Source organism: Lactuca virosa, chromosome 8 (genome assembly GCF_052849685.1).
Source record: "Lactuca virosa cultivar CGN04683 chromosome 8, Lactuca_virosa_CGN04683_v6, whole genome shotgun sequence".
In the NCBI taxonomy this organism is placed as follows: Eukaryota; Viridiplantae; Streptophyta; class Magnoliopsida; order Asterales; family Asteraceae; genus Lactuca; species Lactuca virosa.
The window spans coordinates 280,330,687-280,355,059 of record NC_136433.1 but is presented as its reverse complement, the minus strand read 5'-3'; the positions used below and the strand labels follow the sequence as shown (position 1 = coordinate 280,355,059).

Here is a 24,373-nt window from a genome sequence, read left to right as displayed (position 1 = left end):
TGTAATTCTTGATCTTAATGAAATTGTATGGACTCCATAACTTGTCCTCAAGTTATGGATTACTAAAAGTTTTTGTGTTACCTTGTTTTATGAGTTAATTTAGATTAATGGAAAAAAATTATGTGTTAGTTGTTTTCAATCCATATTGATCTAAAATTTGTTCATAAAGGTGTTTTTGTAACTTGTCCTCAAGATTATATGAAAAGTCACATTTATGAATCTTAAAACTCATAAAATTGCCATAGGTTACAAAATGAAGAGTCTTTTCTCATTAATAGTTTTGATGGTGTCCATAATTTGTCCTCAAGTTATGGACAACCAAGAGTCACTTCTTTTAAAAGTATTATTGAGGAATAAGGAGTTACTTGAACTGAAGAGTCTTCATTTTAATGTACATTAAACTCATAAGTTATGAAATAAAAGTCTTGAATAGTTTCAAAACTTGCCCTCAAGTTTTGGAATTTGTAAAGTTACCCCCCTCATGTATACTTTAATTCCAAATTGAACCTTAGAATTTTAAAAGTTTAAAATTCAACCCTTATACTATTATTATAATTTTAATTATATAGATATGTATAAGATAAAGTCAGTCTTACCATTAGTAGGCCTCATTCACGAAGCCGATCTATAAGGGGGGTATAAGGTTATTGCCTATAAAATGGCAGTTTAATGGGTGTCCACTCTCACCCACCGCTTCCTTGACTGGTGGAGGGTCGTTAGTCGAACGGGTAGGACAAGGACTATAATTTTCCCTTAATTAAAAGTATTAATGATAAATACTAAGTATCTAAACACTTATAATTTCCCAATCTTAGTTACTTAGGAAAATGTGAAATGGTGCTAACCCATGAAATTGCACTTTGCACCCTTGTTAAGTCATTAGTGGAGCGTGTGTGAGTAACCGGCACACTAACCTGGGACTGACCAAGTGTGGCAAAGGGTAACTTAATTTTATCATAGATCGGTGGAGCGTGTGTGGTTAACCAGCACATCGATTAGGTGATAAATATTATGGGTACCAAGTTAAATTTCCTGGTTATTCACACCTTATTTGTGATCCTCGGCATCCCAGTCACAAACTTGAGAGGGCACAATCGAGATTCAAACATGCCATTGAAAGTTCAATGTATCTCAAAAGATCTAGGAGTTTCAAATCCAATTAAAACTTAATAAATTATTATGTTTTTATGGTGGAAATTGGTAAATCGTCATTTACCTACCTTCAACTATTTTATAACTTGGACTACGACATCCCTCTTCCGGTTATAAATAGGTTGTTGGATCCTAGCCTTAATATTTCATATTGGGTGTTATATTAAGGACTTTATACCAACTAAACTTGAATTTCTCCCATTATAGATGTCTAGTTGAGACAACTATGGTCTTCCTAAATTTTTAGGAACAAGCTTTCCTAATGAAGATGATATCCCACATGGCAATCAAGGTAAAAGACTAATCCCTTTGGTGTGTATCAATGGAACTGGAAATCATGATTCACTTCCTCCACCTCCTCCAATTATTCTCCCTATCCCACAAGTTCAAATACTTGAAAAGTTCAAGGTCACTCAATCCCTATTGGCAAGCCGGGAGAGTCGGGTGTCGAAGTCTCGAGGTAGCTGGTTGTTGACTTGGTTCTTCAGTCAGACCCTAATGACAGATCACGACATGACCCTTATCGATCTTACCTATTTGCTTGTTGCTGAATCAGCAATGATTTGGAGCACTGGTAAAGCAAATTAGAATGGAAGATCAACTTCCCAAACTTATTAAGACATTGACAATGGTAACATTAGAAGTCCAGAAAAGCTTTCTCTTCCCAATGGAAAGGGATTGGCCATGGTCAAGTCATTTGACGTAATGGTAAAGAGAAATGATAAGTATGAGATAATCTTATGTACCATTTCCAAAAAGTCGACATGTTTATTTTGCCAAGAGAAGGGATATTGGTTGCAAAGCTGTCAGATTTACCTGAAAGATCTTAGAGATGGTAAAGTCAAAAGTTTGACTCAACTTCAGGTAAAGTCCATTATCTAACTCTATTAATTTCCTATTTGAGATTCTTATACATGATGTGACCAGATCACATTTTGATGTTTTGTAGAATCGAAGAGAGGAAGCTTAAAGGAAGAATATGCTGATTCTGATCGTGAAGATGGATTTCGATCGCATGGTTCGGTGATCAGAATTTTGAGCTATTGCTTAGGAGTTATGATATATTGCTTAGGAATAGAAAACAACAAGGTTTTCATATGCATTTGAAGTGTAAGGATAAGTTTTTCCGCAAAGTTTTTAAATAAAAGAAATGGTTTTAATTTTATTTATTTTAAAATATCCTTACAGTGGCATTTGTGAAGAATTGTTGTGTATATGGTTCCATTGATAGCAATAATGGAAATATGAATTTGATTCTTTCATTTGTGGTAGTGTCTAAATTTACCAAATAAGGAAAGAATCTCATCACCCAAGTTTCAATTGGACCGAAACTTGGAATCATGAAAGTTGTATAGTATGATGTATGATAATTTTCATCTTTGGAAAATTAAGACTAATTCCTTGTTCACATGTATATGTGAGTCAAGTGGAGGACAAAGGGATCGGGTACACTTGGGTGTGCGCTGATCAGGTCCACCACAAAGACTATTCGTCATGATTTACTAAAGTTTAGTAAATATGGTTATGATTACAAGTTTAAGTGTAATTCTGAAACATTGGAAAATTTTCAATGTAAGGCAGAACGAATAAGAAGAATCAAATTAGGCAGGAAGATAATAGTTTCTCAAATCTGAAAAAATGGGAGAGTACTTTAGTATCATGTTTTATGGTCATCTTAATGATTGTGAGACCATATCACAATTCATCATCTAAGGAAATCTTAGTGCATTCTTATGGCTAAGAAGAGGAATCAAGAATTGTTGAAATGGTTAAATCAAGAAGATGAGTCATACTTCGTTCCAAAACAAGTCTTGGAGTCATACTCCAATATTGTAATTTGAGTGGCACATCTTAAAGAAGGTTTATTAACACTAGTAAAATGTAAGAGTAAAATATGTTCTACTCTTGTACATTTGAAATTGGTAAGTTGTGATGTTTTGGATAAAACAAAAACCAACTAAGGCCAATTGTGTGAAGTGTTTGTCTTGATAAAGAAACCGCACTATCTCTTGAATATTTGGCAAGATAATCTTATATGTCAAGAGGACAGTGGGAGTCTTAAAGATCCTGAAAGAATATCAAGATCTAATCAAGAATAAAACATGTAGTTTATCACTAGCACATGACTTGAGGTTTATAACCTATCGTGTTGACATATTCTTATTTCTATGCCCATTCCAGATAAAGTTGGCTTTGCATATGAGTTCTGAGAGTTCTCAATTGGTAGCATAACTACTCGGAAGCAATGGTAGGCCCTTGTGCTACCAGGTGGCAAGAAATTAAGATTGAGTTCAGCCCATATGAGTTTGACTTTGTCACTAACCTTGTCTTGTGATCATGGTTTTGACAAATTCACATGGGTAGGAACACATGTACCATAAAATCTAAGTGTCATAAGGTTTCTCTCCGATTCATGAAAATGATGGTGAGGAATCGCTTTCACTAAGTAGATTTTAAGTAGATAGTAATTGTGAGTTTTGCATTCTCAAATTCACTAGTAGAGCGCGTGTGGTTAACCGACACACTAACATGGACTTGTGAGAATGGAAAAAGGTCTAAATATTATGATTACGACATCCCTCTTCATAATTTTTTAGACCCACATGTGAGCTATCTAAGGGAAGGTGTATGATTTTGATAAAATCTTATCAAAGCATCTCGTATCAGAAATCTGAACTTTGGTAAGAAAGTCAATAAAGTATTGATTTCTAGAATTCCAGCTGATTTTTGGGTACATGTCAAAGCTAGTGGGAGCATAAAGTCTTATGCTAGTTAAAATATAATTATCATGTTAGTGGAGCATGATTATTATGGTAAATATTGCAAGTTAGCAATGTTAATTATAGAAAACAAAAGTTTCAATTCGCTATGAAAAGTTGTTTTGCTATAATTAAGGGAGAGAATTGTATACTTCTTTCCAATTCTACAAGCTTGGATTGACATTTTAATCAATTTTAGTCAAGGATATATATGAATGTTATGTTGGAATGGTTCAACATAAGGAAATTATATATATGTTGCGTTCTCAAATTTCGATTATGATTACGGCATACCTCTTCATAGTTCGAATTATGAGAACATGGCAAATTAAAATTTTATTGCATGAATCGTGTCCCATATGCTTCAGATATAGGATCGATCACATGTGCTGTAATATTCATCCATTCTAAATTTTTCCAAATGCATAGGGCATTAAGAGGGAAAAAGGGACTAGAACTGGATATGACTAAAATGATTAAGCAATTGTCGAGGATAATCTGAGGTTCACCAAATATTGGTTGCTCATGGACAATTGGAAGTATAGAGATAAGACCATATTGACATATTTTGAAAAGAGGCAACTCTTGTTCAGAAGAGAAAGTCAAAATGGGAATATGGAATTGTTTCCATAGGTGGAAGTTATTCTTTGAATCTATGTAAGATAAGAGAACTTAATGCAAGAAGGGTGTTCAAAGGAATGTACTTTGAATTTGAGACTTCGTTTCGATGGAATTGCTTTCCATATGAATGCCTTGTAATGTTTATTGCTAAGTCTTGGTGACTTGTGTGCATATTCATTACAAGAGGATCATTGCATGTAAGTTTGGAATCTAACAAGATTACGGTAAATGGCAAGAAATTGGTATTCTTACATTTATTGTAAAGGATTTGGGAGCGTGAAATGAGAATCATTGAAATTATGTTCAATTGGTCTATTTCACAAAGTAAAGACAAACATAGTGTGCATACTTGGAGTATGGCATAGCTACTGTTTAGAAAACATAGTGTACATGCTTGGAGCATGGGACAACTAGTGTTTTAATTCAAGTATAAAGTTGATAAATCGAAATATAAATAATGAGTAATCAATATGGTGATTAGATAAAAGGTGTTTTTATTTACACTCAAAGTGTTGGGGCCATATGAGATTAGTATATTGTTCTTGTGTTTCATTTTTGCATGTTTTGACTTCAAGAATAACTAGGTCATTCTTCCCGCATAACTAAGTTATTCAAACCATCCACAGTCGATAATACGTTGGAAGTAGGTATCTAAGGCAAGACTGTCATGAAGCTGGTTTGTAGATGTCCAAGGTAGTGGACATAGCAAGAGTTGCTACAACATTCATGAGTGCTCATAAGTTCTGAGTATTGGATTAAACCCACGCTCATATGACTCACTTCATGGATTTTATCACGAGTGATCATGAGACGATAATATCTTATATTCTTCAAACCAAGAGATATGAGTTGTTGCCTATGAGTTGGTTATACATTGATTGCATGAAAACGCATTGGTAACTCGATGTTATAAAACGTGCCTTTGTGTATGATTCAACAAGTAGTAGAACAAGCATATGAGTCGAAGTTTATCCATTCCTTTTACCCTTGAAGGGATAAAAGTGATATATGTGGGCCCCTGATGATTTAGTGATGACACCCTAAGTTCTTGGCCAAGCCTGGACTGATTTGATTTGTTCAGTTAGTCAGTTGTCATAAATCAGAAATCAGGAAACAACAAATGGACAGAGAGAATGATTATAATCCATGTCTCAGTCCATATGATATCTACAATGGAGGAATATATGATCACTTATCTAATGGACGCGTCAGTGATTTGTTCATAGTTCGACAACAACTTTTAAGAGCTACGATTGCTGGTCAGGTTGGAGTCATACTTGCAATAATAGTTATTAGACTTATCCAAGTGGGAGACTGTTGGATTAGTGTCTAAGCCCATAACTATAATTGGTATATACTTGACCCGAACCGGCATGGTCCATTTGGGTTGCATGGCATCGGGACATTTGGATAGACCTTTTGTGAGAAGAGGATATTTGTGACATATTAATATATTATAAGTTCTAATATATTAATATGAAATCATATTATTTAATTAGCATTGATCAAGAATTAATTTGGAATTAATTTAGTGATCAAAAGAGACTAATTAAATATATGGGGATTGATTGTGTAAATCATTCATTCTTATATATGTGGTCTTATGATCCATGATTCCTTATGTTAGGTTTAACCCATGTGGTGACCCATGGATACTCCATGGAGGTTAAAACCCATGGAGCATAAGGAATGGGTAAAGTCATGAGTTACATTGGTGTAACCCTAATATGCACACTATATAAAGACCCCATTGGTTGGTGAAATTGGCACTAGTGCATAATAAGGAGGGCAAGCCGATTTCATAGTGCAACAAGACTAGTATCTTCTTATCATGGTTATTCCAAGATGTTGGTGATGTTGTGTGAACCATTTGAGGTGTCACACTTGAGGCACTAGGCTCTTAAGCTCCATGGAATCAAGCTACATACGAAAGGTATGTATTCTATCTACTTTTGTTATGCAAGTACACAATATTGTATGCTAGTAGGATAATACCTTGGAAAATTGATATTTGCATGTATAATAGAGAACATAGATCTAAATTATTTAGGGTTGCATGTACACCATATGAGTGTTAGAATGCTCATGACCCAACAATATATTGGTATATATAAATGCCTTTTGGTTTAAGAAATTCAGGTGCAACATACAAAAGTCTAGTGAACAAGATGTTCAAAAACCAACTTGAAAAAACCATGGAAGTCTATATAGATGACATGGTAGTAAAATGCAAGAAAGTTGAAAATCATCTCCGAGAATCTTGAAGAAGGATTCAACATCATGGATCAATTAAGCATGACACTCAACCCTTTCAAATGTTCTTTTGGTGTAAAAGTAGGGAACTTATTACGGTACATGGTAACAAAGAGGGGAATTAAAGTTGAACAAGAACATATTAAGGGTATTTTGAATTTACAATCCCCATCTTCTAGCAAAGATATCCAAAGATTGACAGGTAGAGTTGCGACCTTAAACATGTTTATATCCAAGGCATTTGATAGATGCAAACCCTTTTACGATGTATCGAGGAAGAACAAAAAGTTTGAATGGACATAAGAGCATGAAAAGGCATTCCTAGAGCTAAAGAATTATCTATGTCCAACTCCTTTTATGGCTAAATCTGAAGATGAATAACCATTTTTCCTATAGCTATATGTATCCAAGAATGCAGCAAGCGCAATCTTGGTCAAGGAGCAAGATGAAACTCAACATCATGTGCATTACATAAGTAAGAGTTTCTTATACGTTGAAACCAGGTACTCACATCTTCAACAATTAATCTTATCTCTTGTTTTCTCTTCAAGTAAACTACATCATTATTTTGAAACTTATCCTATTTGTGTGAAGACTAACTATCCAATTAATAATGTGATGAGAAAACCTGATATGTCAAGGAGAATAACTAAGTGGTATGTAGAACTAAGTACATATGACTTAAGATATGAGCTAAGATCTGCTAAAAAAATAACATGAGTTAGCAGACTTATGGCTTATATCAGTCCGGATCTTCAACCTAAAGGCGAGAAGGAAGTTTAGTGGCTTCAAGATATAGAGGAACCAAAGAAGTGGAGCCTCTTTATAGATTGGGATTATAATTCTAAGGGATCGGGTCTTGGAATTGTACTAAAATCGCTACAAGGGGACATTATACCCCATGCAATGAGTTGTGATTTCAAAGCAACTAACAATGAGGAAGAATATGAGGCACTAATCTTGGGTTTACAAATCTCGCAAGACCTTGGGATAAAATAACTTCAGGTACATGTGGATTTATTATTAGTTACTAACCAATTTAATGGATAATGCTAGCTTCATATTTGAAGATAGTAAACAACTTGGCATCCAAGTTCTAGGATTTCGACATAAGAAAGGTACCTAGAGAGGATAACACAGAAGAAAATGCATTAGCTAATTTTGGTTATGGTTTCATGATTCCTATTGACATTAAGATTCTAATATCTTATGTCATTACACCTACAATAGAAAACAAAAAAGAAGAAGAAGTGGCACCTGTCGATGATCTTGAATACCAGGATCTTGGTCCTAAAGAATCTTGGATCCAACCCATATTTCGATTTCTCTAAGATGGATCCATTCCTGAAAATGAAAATTTCCCAAGAACCTTCAGAATAAAAGCATTCATATTCAATATTATTGAAGATATCCTATTTCGAAAATCATATGCATGCCCCTATCTTAGGTGTCTAGATGAAAATGAAGCCAAAATCGTCCTTAAAGAAACTCAGGAAAAAGAATCTGGCAACCACACAAGGGGCAGGGAAATATTCTCTAAGATATTGAGAACATGATACTATTGGCAATTGATGAAGAAAGACGCAATAGAGTATGCTCAAGATGTGATGCATGCCAAAGACATAACAATATCTTTTACTAGCCAGCCAAACCTCTATATCCAATTATATAGTCATGGATATTCATGAAATGAGGCATGGATATCGTTGGCAAACTTCCTATCGCGTAAGGTGTCAAAATCTTCATGTTAGCAATGACTGACTTCTTCTTTAAATGGATAGAAGCTAAAGCCTTTGTCAAAATCAAATATGAAGAAGTTATATCCTTTATCAAATGCAACAACCTGACAAGGTTTGGCATCCCATCTGAAATTAGATGTGATAAAGGATCTCAGTTTATAGGTGGGATGAAGATGGGATGAAGAATTTCTCTTGGTCCTTTCCGTAGATAGAACCATAGCCAAACATTCCGTATGGAAAAGCCCATATTCTTTGGTATTTGGAACCGATGATGTGGTTCCCCATGAAATTATGATTCTTTCATCTAGGACAATATTCCACAACCAATAAAAAATGACATGATCTTAGTCGAAGATCTTTACATGGTTGAAGAACTTAAGGATCTTGCCAAAATAAGGATAACATCATAACAACAAACAATTGCCAAATCTTACAAAAAAACATCAGCATAAGAAGGTTCCAGGTAGGAGAACTTGTCCTTAGAAAAGTTCTCCAAGATATAACTGAACATAGTGCAGGAAAACTTGCTCCGAAATGGGAAGGTGCTTACCTTATAGACTTAGAAGCTCGAAACGGGCATACTGGCTATATGCCCTAGGTGATCAAGTATCACCAAGATCATGAAATTCTATACATCTTAGGACCTATTTTTCATAAACCAAATATTTGGTTTAAGCTATCCATGTATGTTTCCCTTTTCAATTTTAATTATCGATTATATTTTCTTATTCTTGATACCGAATTAAGCATCGGAGGGGTGTTAGCTTACCCTTTACCCAGGATCTTTGTTTTACAAACACCAAAGATCTTGACCAACATTTTACGGATTGATCACCCCTCTTAAGATCCAAGATATACAAGATACCTTCTATGGTTTAAAGAATGATGCCTTTCTACGAGATTAGGTTTAAACACCTCACTTGGACGCACAATTTCTAGCAACAGTTAAATGATATAGGGATTGGCTTACGCTTTCGTAAGTGACAACCTCCATATTACTAACTATCTATTAAAACTCTAGAAAAAAAAATAAATGGAATAACACAGGCGTGTAATGCAGCCAGGAACTTATACCCACACATTTAACCTTGACATGTTAAACATAAGCCAAGGGAACATCCCAAAGGTGTGGGAAATCGTATGGGAACAATCCTAGGATGTGGTTATCCCAAGATTTTCAACATTTCTATGTTGTCAATTGTTTTTAACATGGCCATGTTCACTAAGCTAAAGACACCCATATTTAAGTTATAAATCAAAGCTTTAAAATAATGGGGGCATCCAAAGATATCAAACGAAATATTCTATGTGAAAGATGTTATCCCAATATATCGTCCAAATATATCATCTCAAGATGTCAGACGAACGTACTTTGACCCGAGATATTATTCTAAGATAATATCTAAGAAAGACTTTGCACAAGATAACTTAATCCTCATCGACATAAGGTATATGATCCTTCAAATATCTTTGAATTCATGTCTAAGACTACTATCTATTTATTGTCCTTCTTAAGCCCATACCCTTTGAAAGTATATTTTGTTTTTAACCCAAAATCTTCATTTGAATTTTTATTTTTCTCACCAATGTCTTATCATTCAACCTTTTTATCAGAAGACTAAACTTTTTCATCTTTTACTCCTAAAAACATTTTTGTTTAAAACCTGTTTTTTCAAAAGAGGGACTGATAATTCGAATTTAGACTTATCTGAATTTATTATTTGGAGTATATTTTTAAGGTTGGAAAATTGTTTTGCAAAAAAGTCATTTCAAACTACTTATTAGTAACTTACCATATATTTGAATCTTCATCTTTTTTAGTTCACTTTTACTTCCTAAAAACATACTTCTTGATAAATCAATTTTAAGATATATTCAAAACTATTTCCGTGGGCATTTTAAAACCTAAAACCCTATTCTAAAATACTAATTCAGGATTAACTTTTTGAAGACTTCATATTACGACTCACACATAAAACATAAATTCCATTCATTAAAATTCCAAACATTACAGTAAAAAAACAAAAGCCCATAGGGTAACACATAATCTATTATTTTTCCTCACTAAGTCCCTTATTCTCACTAGCACCCTTATTCTCACCAATCCTATCAACTTTTGAATTCATTTCTTCCTCACCAGTCAATTTATTCATTGACTCAACCCATCTTTCATAATCATAATAAGCTAAATTATCCTTTTTGTAATCTTCAACCATCTTTACCCTGACTTCCTATACAGACTTGATGGTAAACATCTTGGCCTCACTCGTAATCGCCTCAACCTGACTCTCTAATTCCTCACACCACTTGGAAAGTTGTTCATTTTTTTGTAGAAAGCTCTTTCACCTCAGACTCGAAACACTTTTTTCCATTCTTTTTCTCCCTAGCTTAGCGGATTATCGAACGGTTTTTTGAAGTTTCAAGCTCATATTTGAGCTCTTCGTAGCCTCTCAACATAATGGTAGTAGCCTGGGAATAGAGCTTTAAAAGTTACAACATGATAAATGGAAATATATAGCTAAAAATGTACACAATAATTAGCTTACAGTTTGTGTAAGGGTTATTCTCTTCAACTTCGTCTCAAAAGGGCTTAGACCTTTTAAAATCAATTAGCCAACCTCAAGAGGGATCTTTCTTTTCATTGAAGCGGAACTTAAAGGCTTTTTATCTATCTTCGTAATACTTGTAGGAGGAAGCTTATCTACCTTCATAGGATGCTCAAAAAGAAGAAACTCAATGACATTAAAAGATAAGAAAGGGGAACTGAACGGGTAAATTTTGAACCTAGCGAAAGATTCAAATCTATTAGAATATAAAATGTTAATAAGAATGTTAACCAAGGAGATTAGCACTAGACATCCTACATATTGAAGATTTTGGAATGACGAAAGGAGAAATTGAACTATCTTAAGAGGAATGCTCCCTGAAAACCTTGAAAGTTCTCTTTTCAGAAGATATTCTCATAAATTATTGAACCTTGTCTTCGGTATCCCTACAGGCCATAAACAGTTCCTCAGACCTTGGAACAACGATAAGCCAAAAATGAAAAGAAAAATAGAAAATATTAATGAGAAAACGCGAAGCTTTAAAACAATCAGGAATCCTACCCCTAACAACCCACTTTATAGGTAAAGAATTCCCATCAACAAGGGAGTGCCTATCAACAAAGAAGTATTTTCTCTGCCACCCAACATTATGGCAAGAAGTTTTTGAGAACCAGATGCATTTTTCTTGGTTTTATTTTGAAAAATCACTCGAGAAGAACCAAAAGACCGAATAGCATACACACTTGCTATTTTAGAAAGACTAACATTAGCATTTTCATTTTTATTAAGATAATTGATCTAACATAATATGCGCCAAACCATGGGCACGATTTGGGCATATAGAAATCTCATCATCTTAAAAAACTCAAAAAATTACGTCAGGAAAGGGAAAAAACAAACTGATGAATAGAAAGGAAGATGATAGAAGCAAACCTATGTAGGGTATATAAAGTCAAGCCTTAACTTGGAATCAAATTACCGAAAAACTGTTTATAGAGGAAATTTTCCCTCGGATTGAAGGAATTCAATCTTAACATCAGAGAAAGTATTGACTTCATTTTTAGTTTGAGACATGACACACTGATCAATAAAATCTTCAATGACAAAACCTTTATTCTTATAACTTGGGAGAATAAGTTCTTTGTCCATGATACGAGGAACATAAAAATAGGAGGAGCTTACCTATAAACCTGATCTATTGAAGTAAAGATTGATTTGGAAATATGGAATTTATAGCCCTAGAAATTGGTGGAATAATTGAAATTCAAAATTTCTAGGAATCGAGCAGTCAACCCAACCCTTTAGCATGTAACGAATAAAAATCTAGAAATCTGCAATCATCCAGGATCTTGGATTGAAGATTTTTGTGGGCAATTGTTGCGGATAGAAATTGTGACTTACTAATTTTACATCTTGTACTTGAACTAAAGCCCAAGATCCTAGGTTGATTCAATATGTTGGTATGCCATCGTATTTCTTGTGATATCTTATGTGGGGACTGAAGGCTTGATGAAAAAAGAATAGACCAAGTCAACTACACGTGGTCAATGCCTAAAACACTTCCATTATAACTTCTTCTCTGATTCTTTCAACACTTGAGCATATTCACTTCATTACTAAGATGAGCTAGCACCTGTAAATTTATTTCGGTTTAATATAAGTTCTAAGGCAGGTATTTCATCACCTCTCAAGGTTTTATGTCAGGGATGCAAAAGGATTAAGGTCTTTCCTCTTAATTCTCTATGTTCTTGCACTTATTTTTATTTACTTACCGTTGTTTGATCGACATATATTTATTTCATCTTCTGCTTGGTTGTTAACCGATTTTCATATCTAAATGATCAAGATACTTTATGTTATCTTGGTACCTTTTTTAGTATCTTAAAACCTTATAACGTATATTCACTTATTAATTAATTTAACACTATTTTTGTCCCAAACACACTCATTTGCATCTAAAAAATACTACACCTTAACTTAATAGACCTTTCAGTACTATTATTTTCTACCCTGGATCTTAGGTACAAGCAAGATCTTCAACATATTTCTAAATCTTAAGCACTCAAGTTTTTAACAACTTATTTCTCACATCTCACCACACTTACTAATTTGGTTACGAAATTAATTTGGTAATTTTTGACCTAAACACATTGATCAACCATAAATAAGGTGTTCTCATATGTGGCTCGTCCATCACTTATATCAGTAACCTAATTAAAAAATTTGTCACGTAATGTTGGTGTTCTAGTTTTATTTAAGAAGACGATGTATTCGACTTCAATTTCATTTATCTACATAGAAGACAATGAGATTCTTTGTTATTGCTTCCTCCCAACTTGAATTTCCACTTCCAAGATAAAAGAACACCCTAGAAAAAAGTTTATAGTCTTCCCTAATTCCTTTGTATGATTTTAACTATTTTTTCTACAAATGGGTTTTTTTTTTCAAATTGACCTTCTTTCTTACTGACTGAAATTTTGTTTTTGTAAGAAACCAGGTAAAAAGAGAAAATTTTCGCAATGGATTGATTAAGAACATGTCAAATTCAATCCGAATTTTGAAGATGAACTTGCATATAATAAAGAGAAGGTTTCATGTCTCAAGAAAGAAGTAAATGCAATGAAGAAGAATTCACATAGAGATATGGTTAAAATAACTTGTAATCTTCTATAATGATATTAAAACTACAGTGTTATTAATTTGCCACTATGAAATGTTATAATATGATCTTACTACCAAACTAAAGCCAAGACAAGTGACACATGATTCCAAAGTCTAGACAAGCCACATATGAGAACACATCATTAATGATTGTCCTACATAGGAGACCACATTAACAAAACCTGAAGAAACCAATCTTAATGACTGAATATGTACAAAAACAAAATGATTGTTTTGAAAAAAAAAATTTAAGGACTAAATATGTATAAACAAGTGTTGTAATATCGGCCTAGGCGGCCGCCTAGGCGCTTGGCGGTCTGCAAGTGATTACGACTAGGGGTGTTTGGCGGAAATTGGTCATACTCGGTCTAGGCGGTCTTCGGCGGTACTCGGCGGTCCTTGGCGCTCCTAGGCGGAAAAATTTTCAAATTTTCAAATATTACACAAAAATTAAAAAATTTTCAAAATTTTAAATTTTTAAATATTCAAAATTTCAAATATAATACCAAATATTTAAAAAATTCAAAATTTTAAATTTTAAATTTTCAAATATTAATTTTCTTAGGATATATTAAATTTTAAAATACTTTTATTAGTAATTTAGGATCACCGATTAATCCCCGCCAAACCGATTAATCGCTTGACCCCAGTCCACCGCCGAGCTACCGTCGAGTGATTTTTCCAACCATGGTATAAACTGAGAACTAAACCTGTCATACATGTTAATAAGCACTGAACGTGTACAAAAATATGTTCAGGGACTTACTTTGCAAAAAAAAAAATAATAAAAAAATAAAATAAAAAGACTAAATATGTACGAACAAGAAAATGTATTACCATGTTAAATCATTTTCTCTAATTTTATTATTTTGACAAAATGATATATTTTTTAATAACTAATATTGTTATCTTTGTTATATATTTATAATTAGTCAAAAAATAATTAGTATATAACATTTTAATATAATCAAGGGGTAAGATACATACAATTAAAAGACATTTGGTATAACGAATACCATTTGAATAACCACCAGGGATTTCAAAATGGTTGGATTAACCTTTTTAAAGTTTTGTAATTTGTACTTCCAATTTCAAAAATCAATTTAAATTTTCTTATAAAAAAGATTTTGTTTTTTGTAATTTCTTTTCAAATTGACCTTCTTTCTTACTGACTGAAATTTTATTTTTGTAAGAAACCATGTAAAAAGAACAAATTTTTGCAATGGATAGATTAAAAATATGTCAAATTGAATCCGAATTTTGAAGATGAGTTTGCATATAATAAAGAGAAGGTTTCATGTCTCCAAAAACAAGTAAATGCGATGAAGAAGAATTCAAATAGAGATATGGTTAAAATAACTTGTAATCTTCTATGATGATATTAAAACTGCAGTGTTATTAATTTGTCACTATGAAATGTTATAAAATAATCTTACTACCAAACTAAAGTCAAGACAAGTGACACATGATTTTAAAATCTAGACAAACCACATATAAAAACATCTCATTAATGACCACATGAACAAAACCACAAGAAACCAATCTTAATGACTGATTATGTACAAAAACAAAATGATTGTTTTGAAAAAAAAAGTTAATGACTAAATATATATAAACTGAGAACTAAACCCATAATACATAAGCACTGAATGTGCAAAAATATGTTCAGGGACTTATTTTGCAAAAAAAAAAGACTAAATATGTACAAACAACAAAATATATTACAATGTTAAATCATTTTCTCTAATTTTACTATTTTGACAAACATTTTCGAATGATATATTTTTTAATAACTAATATTGTTATCTTAGTTATATATTTTATAATTAGTAAAAAAATAATTAGTATATAACATTTTAATATAATTAAGGGGTAAGATACATATTATTAAAACAAAAAGACATTTGGTATAAGGAATATCATTTGAATAACCACCAAAAAGACATTTGGTATAAGGAATATCATTTGAATAACCACCAGGGATTTCAAAATGGTTGGATTAACCTTTTTAAAGTTTTGTAATTTGTAATTCCAATTTTAAAAATCAATTTAAATTTTCTTATTAAAAAGATTTTGAAAAAGCACAATTTCTTCAAACAATGAGTGCTTATAGGGGTCAAAATTGTATGGCTGGAAAAAGTTTGTACGTATTTGTATGGTGAAGATTATCCAATATTTATATCCATAAATTTAAAGTATGTATTCAACTCTAGTAATAATACCAATTTAATTAATATCATTGAATGGTCTTTTTATAACTTATCAACCCATCGAAATTATTTTCTAATATACAGAAATTAATTATTAGTAGTATACGATAATATTAAAAATGAGTAGTTAAGCATACATTGACAAAGAACGCAGTAAAAGCATAGAAACAACTAAAAATTTGTAAGGAAGGGTAAAAGTCTTGCTTTAATTAAACGGCACCTACTACGCATGTGCCACTCATAACTGAGATTGACCCCTTTGCCATGACAAAGTCGTTAAATCCAGAAAGAATACACAATCAATATGCATGATGCACAAGCCATAGTAACATACTGCTTTATATTTATTAAACTTCGGTGTGAGAAAGCAAAATCCTTGAATAAGGCGAGACTTAATTAAGGGTACAGATAGATAACTTGTGAGCACACCATGTCATAGAGTACTTATTAGGCTTGTTACGAGTCGAACACATAATATATCATTTAGCAGCAAGCAGAACACACAGAGAGTTCGATATATATGGAGTTGAAGGTGAAGGTAGGACGTGTGGAAGATAAGGAAATGTCAGAACCGGTGAGCCCGACCGGCCAGTACTTCAACAGCTCGGTGCTTTCCATTTCTGTTATTAGCATCTTGGAGTTTGACAACCCCATTGATGACTCTTCAAGCCTTGCACTCATTAACGATGTCTTTCTTCCCATTAACCCTCGTTTCTCTTCTATTATGGTAACCCTACTATCAGTCTTACTCTCTCTCTAGATATCTTTGTCTCTCTCTAGGCATTGACGATCAGGTTGTTGAATGTTGATGATGATCATCATCCTGCAAAATCAGGAACTACATCATGGTTATATATGATTCTTGCTTATGTTTCATTGATGTGAATGAGAAATGGTTAGAGAGTATACAAATAAGCGATAGTGTTTTACTGTTTTCTCCTGTACTATCTTCAAGTGCATTGATAGCATGCCGACTTAGACGAAGGTTTATAACTTTATATATGGAGATATTGTTAAGTTCTTTGTTAGGAAGGAAGTACCAAATAGAAACCAATACAGTCCCAAAGTGCTCATAAATCTAATGTGTTCTAGTATTTTTTTTATTAGTATGACTATAGAGTATAGACCCATCAGATAATGGAATCATGATTATGGATCAGGTGGACAGTTGAACCCATACCAAATTTTCATATATACAGTAGCTGTGAGAATAATGATGATGTTTCTATTGCACCCTTTCAAAGTTTAGTAAAACCAATACAATGGTATTATGGGAAATTCACTAGTTATATATATATGCTATTATTATCAGGTTGAAGACAAAGAGGGAGTGAAACACTGGAAGAGAGTCGAAGTGAAGGCTGAAGACCATATCAATGTTCCTTGTTTTCCCGAAGGTTTATCACCTAAATCTTACGATCATTACTTCAATGATTACTTGTCGAAAATGGCAATGGATCCACTCCCACAAACAAAGCCTTTATGGGAAATTCACGTCATCAAGTACCCAACAAGCAATGCATCTGGAAGCGTTGTTTTCAAGCTTCATCATGCACTTGGTGATGGTTTCTCTCTTATGGGTGCTCTTCTCTCGTGTCTACAAAGAGCAGATAACCCTTCTCTCCCCTTGACATTTCCAAATTTTCAGAAAACTGTCAAGCCAGATAATGATGACAAGAGCTTAATAAGTGTAGTACCACAGGCCATTAGTGGTGCACTAAACACAGTTATGGATTTTGGTTGGAGCGTTTTAAAGAGCAGTTTCTTGGGAGATGGCCGGACTCCGATACGCTCTGGTGAAGAAGGGGTGGAGTTCAGGCCAATCGATATTATGACGATGACATTCTCTTTGGATCAAATTAAGCAAATTAAGTCGCGTCTTCAAGTGGTAAGCATTTACTTCGTTTTAATTCACTTAAAGATCTATTATTGGTCTAAATAATACGAAGGTTCCACCGCATTTCATATACAAATAATGCATTATATACGATATTAGACCTATTAAATATTAGTTGATCATATGCATTTATTTTATTTAATATGGTCGTCAATGATCATGAGGAAAACATATCGGCACCCCAACATATATTATTGAATAGGCTTTTGCTAGCAAAGTATAGATAAGGGCCATAAAGAGTAAAGACATCAATGAGAAAATATTAATTAAGTAGGTCTCGTGTACCCTAGACGATAGGTGGAAATCAAAGGACTATAAATGAAAACACCCATATGACGTGATCTTCTAAACTAATTTATGGGATGTTATGCACACTATAGTTGAGATAAAGATGGAACAGTCAAACCGTGTGTATTGTATTAATTATATTTGGTACAAAACGTTATTGCTATTACTTGGTACAATTGATAATGATAAATATCATCTTCATAATTTTATATTGTAAATTTAGTACCAAAGATATTGGCTATCAATTTTTTTTTTGTTTGGTTGATAAAATGTTGAGTGGTTTTGCATAATACATAACAACCCTAATATCAAAACAAACATACAGAATAAGATAATAAATATTGGCTATAAATGCATAACTATAATATTTCTACTTCCCTAATTCTTTGACTGTGGTGAAATATTATTGGTTTTTTGTATTGAAAACATAGCAGGACCATTTATGTACGTTTTATAGTTATTGTATGTAGGTTATATGTGTGATCAATAAAATATAAAAATCAGTTATCCGTTCAAAAAGTTAAAAAAATCAATTCTAGTAAACCCAAGTTGGTCAAGGAATTAAGTCGATGATCGTAAGGGCGACAAATGGATTAGGGGCGACATCTAGCGTCTACTTCGGTTGGATTCATGATGCCTTTTCGTTCCTATTGCACATGTTTCTTATACTGCCGTGGATATGATATGATAGAAACTCAGGTGCCGTTGATAAAGATTAAAAAAAAAAAAACTATAATTGATGATAGGAAGAATGGCCAATTATCCATTCAAGCATTATACGCATCCCTATGAGTCTTAACATAAAAAAAAAGTATACAATATTGCAATTTAATAAATATACTACAAAACAAAAAAGATAAATGGCTACCAAATCTTAGCCCCATCTCATTCAAGACAATCTTTAATCACCCAACAGACTAAATATAGTGAGTCATACTACATCCTATACCAAGCAAGTACCTTTTCAAATTGCTTTTTTAAGAACGTTTGACAGCATGGCTAGATTTTTGTAGGTGAGCTATTTGGTATAAAAATTTACGTAGATGATTTTACCAAAATTCTTAGAATATTTAATATTTCTTTCACATTACTGTATATATTGTTTGTTTTGATTAACTTTATAATAACACGTAATCATTGATTAAATACTACCATGTATTTTCATGGAATAACAAGATTACAATGACATCTCACAGTAAAATCAATCTTATAAATAGTACATCATGTTATTAACTAAAACCGGGTTTTGAAGTTCATATCGGAACACCGGTTTTATAGTAAAATCAATCTTATGAGGAATACTCGGAGTCCAATAAAGCTGAATCTGTACAATTTGCTACAATTTATTATATAATGTTAATAATAGCATTAGTGATCATATTGGTAGGTGAATGTACAGTTAGGTCTCTCTCATTTGTTTATGATAGAAATAAATGTGCATTGGTGGCTGTAATTTTGATATCTGTGTGTAGTTTAATAAAAGACTAATTATTAATTTTATTATGTTTTTCTTTTTTTCTTTGAACTGTTGTCATATAATATATCAAAAATGAAAAGCCAGCAGCAAATTGGCTGTGTACAAAAGGTTTATACGAGTTACAAGACAATCAAATTAGGCTTAGAACAACACAAGGCATCTAAAAATAATACAACCAAACAGTCGATTTCAAAACCACATTAAGAATCAAGTAAGCAATCAGCAGCAAACCCCATTAAGAAACAAAAAAACCGTCTAATTCGGCTTTTCGATGTACTTAGAGTAGATGAAATAGCAATGAATTTCGAAACACAATCACCAAATCGCAATGTACACTTCATTCATTTTATTATCTGGACTTGATATAATCAACATTTACATCAAGGATTAATGTTCGAATAGATTTGAAGAATCTAGAACTTTATTTTCTCAATATGAACTTGTTTTGTTCATCTTACACTTCTCAATATGAATTTAAATTTGTTGTTAAACAGACAATAAATGACGTAGTTACTGGAATGCTCTTCCTGGGGACTAGATTATACATGGAAGCAACAAATGAAAAATCAAGAAATGCAATGTCCACAGCATTGGTGTTGCTTAACACTAGATCTATTGGTGGATACAAGTCTGTGGATGAAATGGTTCAAAATGAGGAAGCTCAAATTCAGTGGGGAAACCAATTTGGTTTCTTGCATGTTTCATTACCCGAGCTACACGAACACGACAACTCATTGAATCCACTCAAATTTGTTCAAGAAACACAGAATACAATCAAGAGGAAGAGAAACTCCTCTGGTGTTTATCTCACTGGAATGCTACTTGACTCTGTGAGAAAATATAGAGGTCCAGAGGTAAGGCTAGTTACATCATTAATTAGCTCGGATATAGTGTACTCTAGATATCTTTTCTCTCTGTGTATCTTAACTTTGGTTGTGTCGGTAATTCGTGTAAAGGCAACAGCTGAATACATTCACAGCACGCTGAAGAATTCAAGCATGACTGTGTCCAATATGATTGGGCCACTTGAAAAGATGACTCTTTCTAATCAGCCAATTAAAGGCTTGTATTTCATGGTCCTCAATGTTCCGCAGGTATCATTACTTTTTCAACTAAATAACCTGATAGGGTGTTTTGAATTATTTAGGATGCTTCATATTATCATATATATATAGTATTATTTTGTACTCTCACGCATTACACAAACTGAGAAGTGTGTTCTTGGATGCTAACTTTCTGGCAGAGTCTTACGGTGACAGTAATGAGTTACATGGACCAGCTGAGGATCGCAGTAGGAACCCAGAAAGGTTTCATAGATCATGTGAAGTTCCGGACATGCATTGAAAAGGCTTTTAGTATGATGTTCGATGCTGCACTTCAGTCTAAATGAAAAGAAAGTACATACAAATAATCCTGATCCACGGTTTTCGTATACTTTAAAGTTCACGCCAAGCAAAACAACATAAATCATTTTATATGAAACCAATAATCTCTGTGGTTTTCATATTTATGTATATTGAAACGTATTTCTTCGGATGATCTTATACCATAATTAAGTGCCCATCCTCTGATTATTTATTGATGTCACCATGATGTAATATCTATTTTCATTCTTGTTATTGATTGTTAAATTTCTTTTTGTAATTTTCAACGCTGCTTTTGTTTTTACTTTTGATGATTTATTTGTAATTTCCATTTAAATCTGAATTGTTATAGTTTGTGTGTATGACAACTTTTTCGAACATAATTAAGGGTTTGTTTGATTTTGCTTATAATTTGGTCGAAAAATGGGCCGAGTCCAAAATATTTAATTGTCATGTTTGATACGCCTTCTAAAATATTGCACTCGATCGGTCCATGAAACTTGGTTGATTCGGTTCACGATGCAAGATTGAAGGACCTCCGACGACGACCTCGTTTGCGCCACAGGACTCGTCTCCGGCAGCCATTACCGCCGGCCACCAGTGGAGCTCCATTATTACCGGCGACCACACTCATTTCCGGCGACAAAAGTTCGATTTAAGGTCCGATTTCTTCCCTATTTTCTACTCAACTTCTGTTTTGGAGTTTTGTTTACTGGTTTTAAGTGTTTAATTTAATGTTTTTTGAACCCTTGTCGGAAAATCTACTTCTGCCGAATCTATTGCCGGAAAACTGGATTTCTTACCGGAAAATCGCTAAATTATACTAGCACAGGTTCCTTTTCATGACTTTTGAAATTATATATTTGATTTGTATGTTATTTGTATGGTTATTATTTGGAATTTGGAATGAATTGTCGCCGAAATTGTGTTTGTGTGTTATTTGTATGTTTTTGTGTGTTATTTGTATGGTTATTATTTGGAATTAGGTTGCTATAATAGAAAAATAAGTATGATGCTATAATGAATATGTGTAGGAAAATGTTTATATGTATTTGTATGTATAGTGTGTGTATTTATGTATGTAATGTGTGAAAAACAAAGTGTGTATATTACAAAGAGTAATTTTCAAATCAAATTTAATATTTATGTGGTATTTTAGTTTTAAAATTATTCATAATCATAAATTGTTTTGTAAAACTATTAAATTAAATTTTCTATTATTAATTTAGATATTAAATATAGTTATAAGAAATATAGTTATTCATAATCATAAATTGTTTTGTAACTAACTTTTATTCATATTGTATTTCTATATTGTACATCTTTTAATTTTACAGGCTACAAATGAGGTTTACGTGGGCGATATTCTTTGTTATGATGGCTGATATTATGGGCCTTGGTCACGGAGGTGATGGAGCTGGGGATCCACCATCTCCAGGAGGCTTTGGTCGCGGGCAACATGAACAGGATGGTAAGCTTCATTATAATATATTTATTAGCTATTTTAATTAATTTATTATAAGTTATCGTGACTAATATTTTTAATTGTATTTTTTCAGTCGAGCTTCCAAAGAAAAGAAGGGGCTTGTCAAAGAATATAGAGCTAGGAAAGTGGATAAGGGCAAACAAGGGAAAGACTGTGGATTTGAATTTTGACAGGGAGATCACATATTCCCGTGTCGGGAAGCCTGCCAATTGGTTCACACATGAAATTGGGAAGTATTTGTGGAACAACGTCCCTTTAAACGTATCTGGTTGGGACAATGTTTCCCCCGCGTTAAGGAATTCGACAGTTGTGCATCTAAAGGTAACTTGAATAATATTTTAAGTTTCGTTGTGATTGTTATTTAATTAATTAACTTTTTTGTATTTGTAGAATAAGTTTGATTTGGATAAGGTTCAGTTGGATCCGGAGCGTGCACAATTGTTGCGGAGCATTGATTCGAGTCTTGCAAAAGTTTACAGAGACCGAAAAAGTAAAGCCCATTCTAATTTTAAGGATATCGGGGGCCCTGCAGATATCCCAATGGCACTAAACAACCCCCCCAATGGTATGTCACCAGAAAATTGGGCGAAGGCAGTCGAACATTTTCAATCGCCCGAATTTTTAAGTCGTTCGGTGTCAAACAAAGAAGTCCGTGCAAAACAACTAGTTGTAAACAGAGGGGGGTCGAGCTCGTACAGTAATGCATGCTTCAAAGAAGTAAGTTATGATATATTTAAATGTTTATTTAAAGTATAATTAATCTATTTTTTTTGTTAAATAGGATATCACTCGAATCGAAGCATTCCGTAAGGCTAATTCCAATCGTCAAGGGGTGTTTTATAGTCCTGCAGTTGAGCAACAATACGTAAGTGGTTAATTTGTATTTTCATATAAGTGTTTATATCGTCAAGGGTATTTAGTACGATATGTTTTTAGTAAAAAGTAATTAGATAGAATTAATGATTTTAGTACGATATGTTTTTAGTAAAAAGTAATTAGATAGAATTGCGGCGACGGCTGTCAATACTTTCGTGTGAATAGAAAGATCAATGAAAACGGACTTGAAATGAAGAGGTTATGGTTGTTTGAAAATTGAAGTGGATTTTGGTAGAAACGAGTTCACCACGGCGTGGAGCATTGTGCAACCCAAGCCCAATAAATTAGGGTTTGGCTCATATTTAAGGGCTTCAAATCCTTGTTTTAGGTCAATTTCTAGCCTCCATTCCACCAAGAAACCCTCCTTTTAGGAAACCCCAACCTCTCGTCATGATTTTAGCTTCTCCCCTCTCCTATCTCATCTTGTGGGTACTTTTGGTGGTGTTTTGATGAAGCTTGAAGATTAAGAAATATCTTTTGGTTACAGGGAATCTTGTTTCAAGATTAGATCCATCAAAGTCACTTCATTTATGGATTATTGTGAGTATAAAGTTCATATCTTGCTCTTTAGTTCCTTAGATATTATCATTTGTGGTTTTTTTGGCACTTTTGGTCTATTTTATGAATAATCTTGGAGTTGAGTGGACTCCAACATCTTTTGATCAGTTTGGAATGCTTCTTGGACCAAGTGGACTAGAAAGTTAGTATCTTTTGCATTCCCTTTAAGCCATGCAAGTTATCTTGGTCCCTTAGGTCATTTTGATGTATTAAAGTTCGGATCTTGAAATTTTGTGGCAACATTATGGATGTAGTTTGAAACTTTATCCATCTAAACATCATGTTAATTCAAATATGAGGGTTGGAGACTTAGACTTAATGGATTATGTGAGAAAGATGCATTCTTGGTCCCTTTGGGACTTAAAGGTTAGATTCTTTGTTGTTTAGGCCATCCTAACGGATAAAGTTGGAAACTTTATCCATCATGAAGCTATTAGGTACATGTAACACCCACAATTTTGGGCAACAAATTTAAGATATAATAGA

The 24,373-nt window shown here is 33.2% G+C and overlaps 2 protein-coding genes across 2 annotated transcripts; both read left to right on the top strand.

The window, feature by feature from the left end:
• The first annotated feature begins 16,361 nt into the window (after positions 1 to 16,361).
• On the top strand, positions 16,362 to 21,247 carry LOC145134730 (wax ester synthase/diacylglycerol acyltransferase 4-like). Its single transcript, XM_079069567.1, has 5 exons — positions 16,362 to 16,668; positions 17,254 to 17,829; positions 20,098 to 20,457; positions 20,560 to 20,697; positions 20,847 to 21,247. The coding sequence occupies exons 1-5, from the start codon at positions 16,462 to 16,464 to the stop codon at positions 20,991 to 20,993; spliced, it is 1,428 nt and encodes a 475-aa protein (XP_078925693.1). The 5' UTR covers positions 16,362 to 16,461; the 3' UTR covers positions 20,994 to 21,247.
• An 865-nt stretch (positions 21,248 to 22,112) lies between these two features.
• Positions 22,113 to 23,330, top strand: LOC145131568 (uncharacterized). The gene is made up of 5 exons (XM_079066242.1): positions 22,113 to 22,117; positions 22,305 to 22,438; positions 22,527 to 22,774; positions 22,844 to 23,170; positions 23,235 to 23,330. The coding sequence occupies exons 1-5, from the start codon at positions 22,113 to 22,115 to the stop codon at positions 23,328 to 23,330; spliced, it is 810 nt and encodes a 269-aa protein (XP_078922368.1).
• Positions 23,331 to 24,373: the final 1,043 nt, after the last annotated feature.

Bases quoted from the DNA above. Each gene is read 5' to 3' on its own strand.
- LOC145134730 (XM_079069567.1), top strand. From the start codon at position 16,462: ATGGAGTTGAAGGTGAAGGTAGGACGTGTGGAAGATAAGGAAATGTCA. The intron at 20,458-20,559 runs GTAAGGCTAGTT...ATTCGTGTAAAG, and splicing joins GAAAATATAGAGGTCCAGAG to GCAACAGCTGAATACATTCA. The intron at 20,698-20,846 runs GTATCATTACTT...ACTTTCTGGCAG, and splicing joins TGGTCCTCAATGTTCCGCAG to AGTCTTACGGTGACAGTAAT.
- LOC145131568 (XM_079066242.1), top strand. The intron at 22,439-22,526 runs GTAAGCTTCATT...GTATTTTTTCAG, and splicing joins CGGGCAACATGAACAGGATG to TCGAGCTTCCAAAGAAAAGA. The intron at 23,171-23,234 runs GTAAGTTATGAT...TTTGTTAAATAG, and splicing joins GTAATGCATGCTTCAAAGAA to GATATCACTCGAATCGAAGC.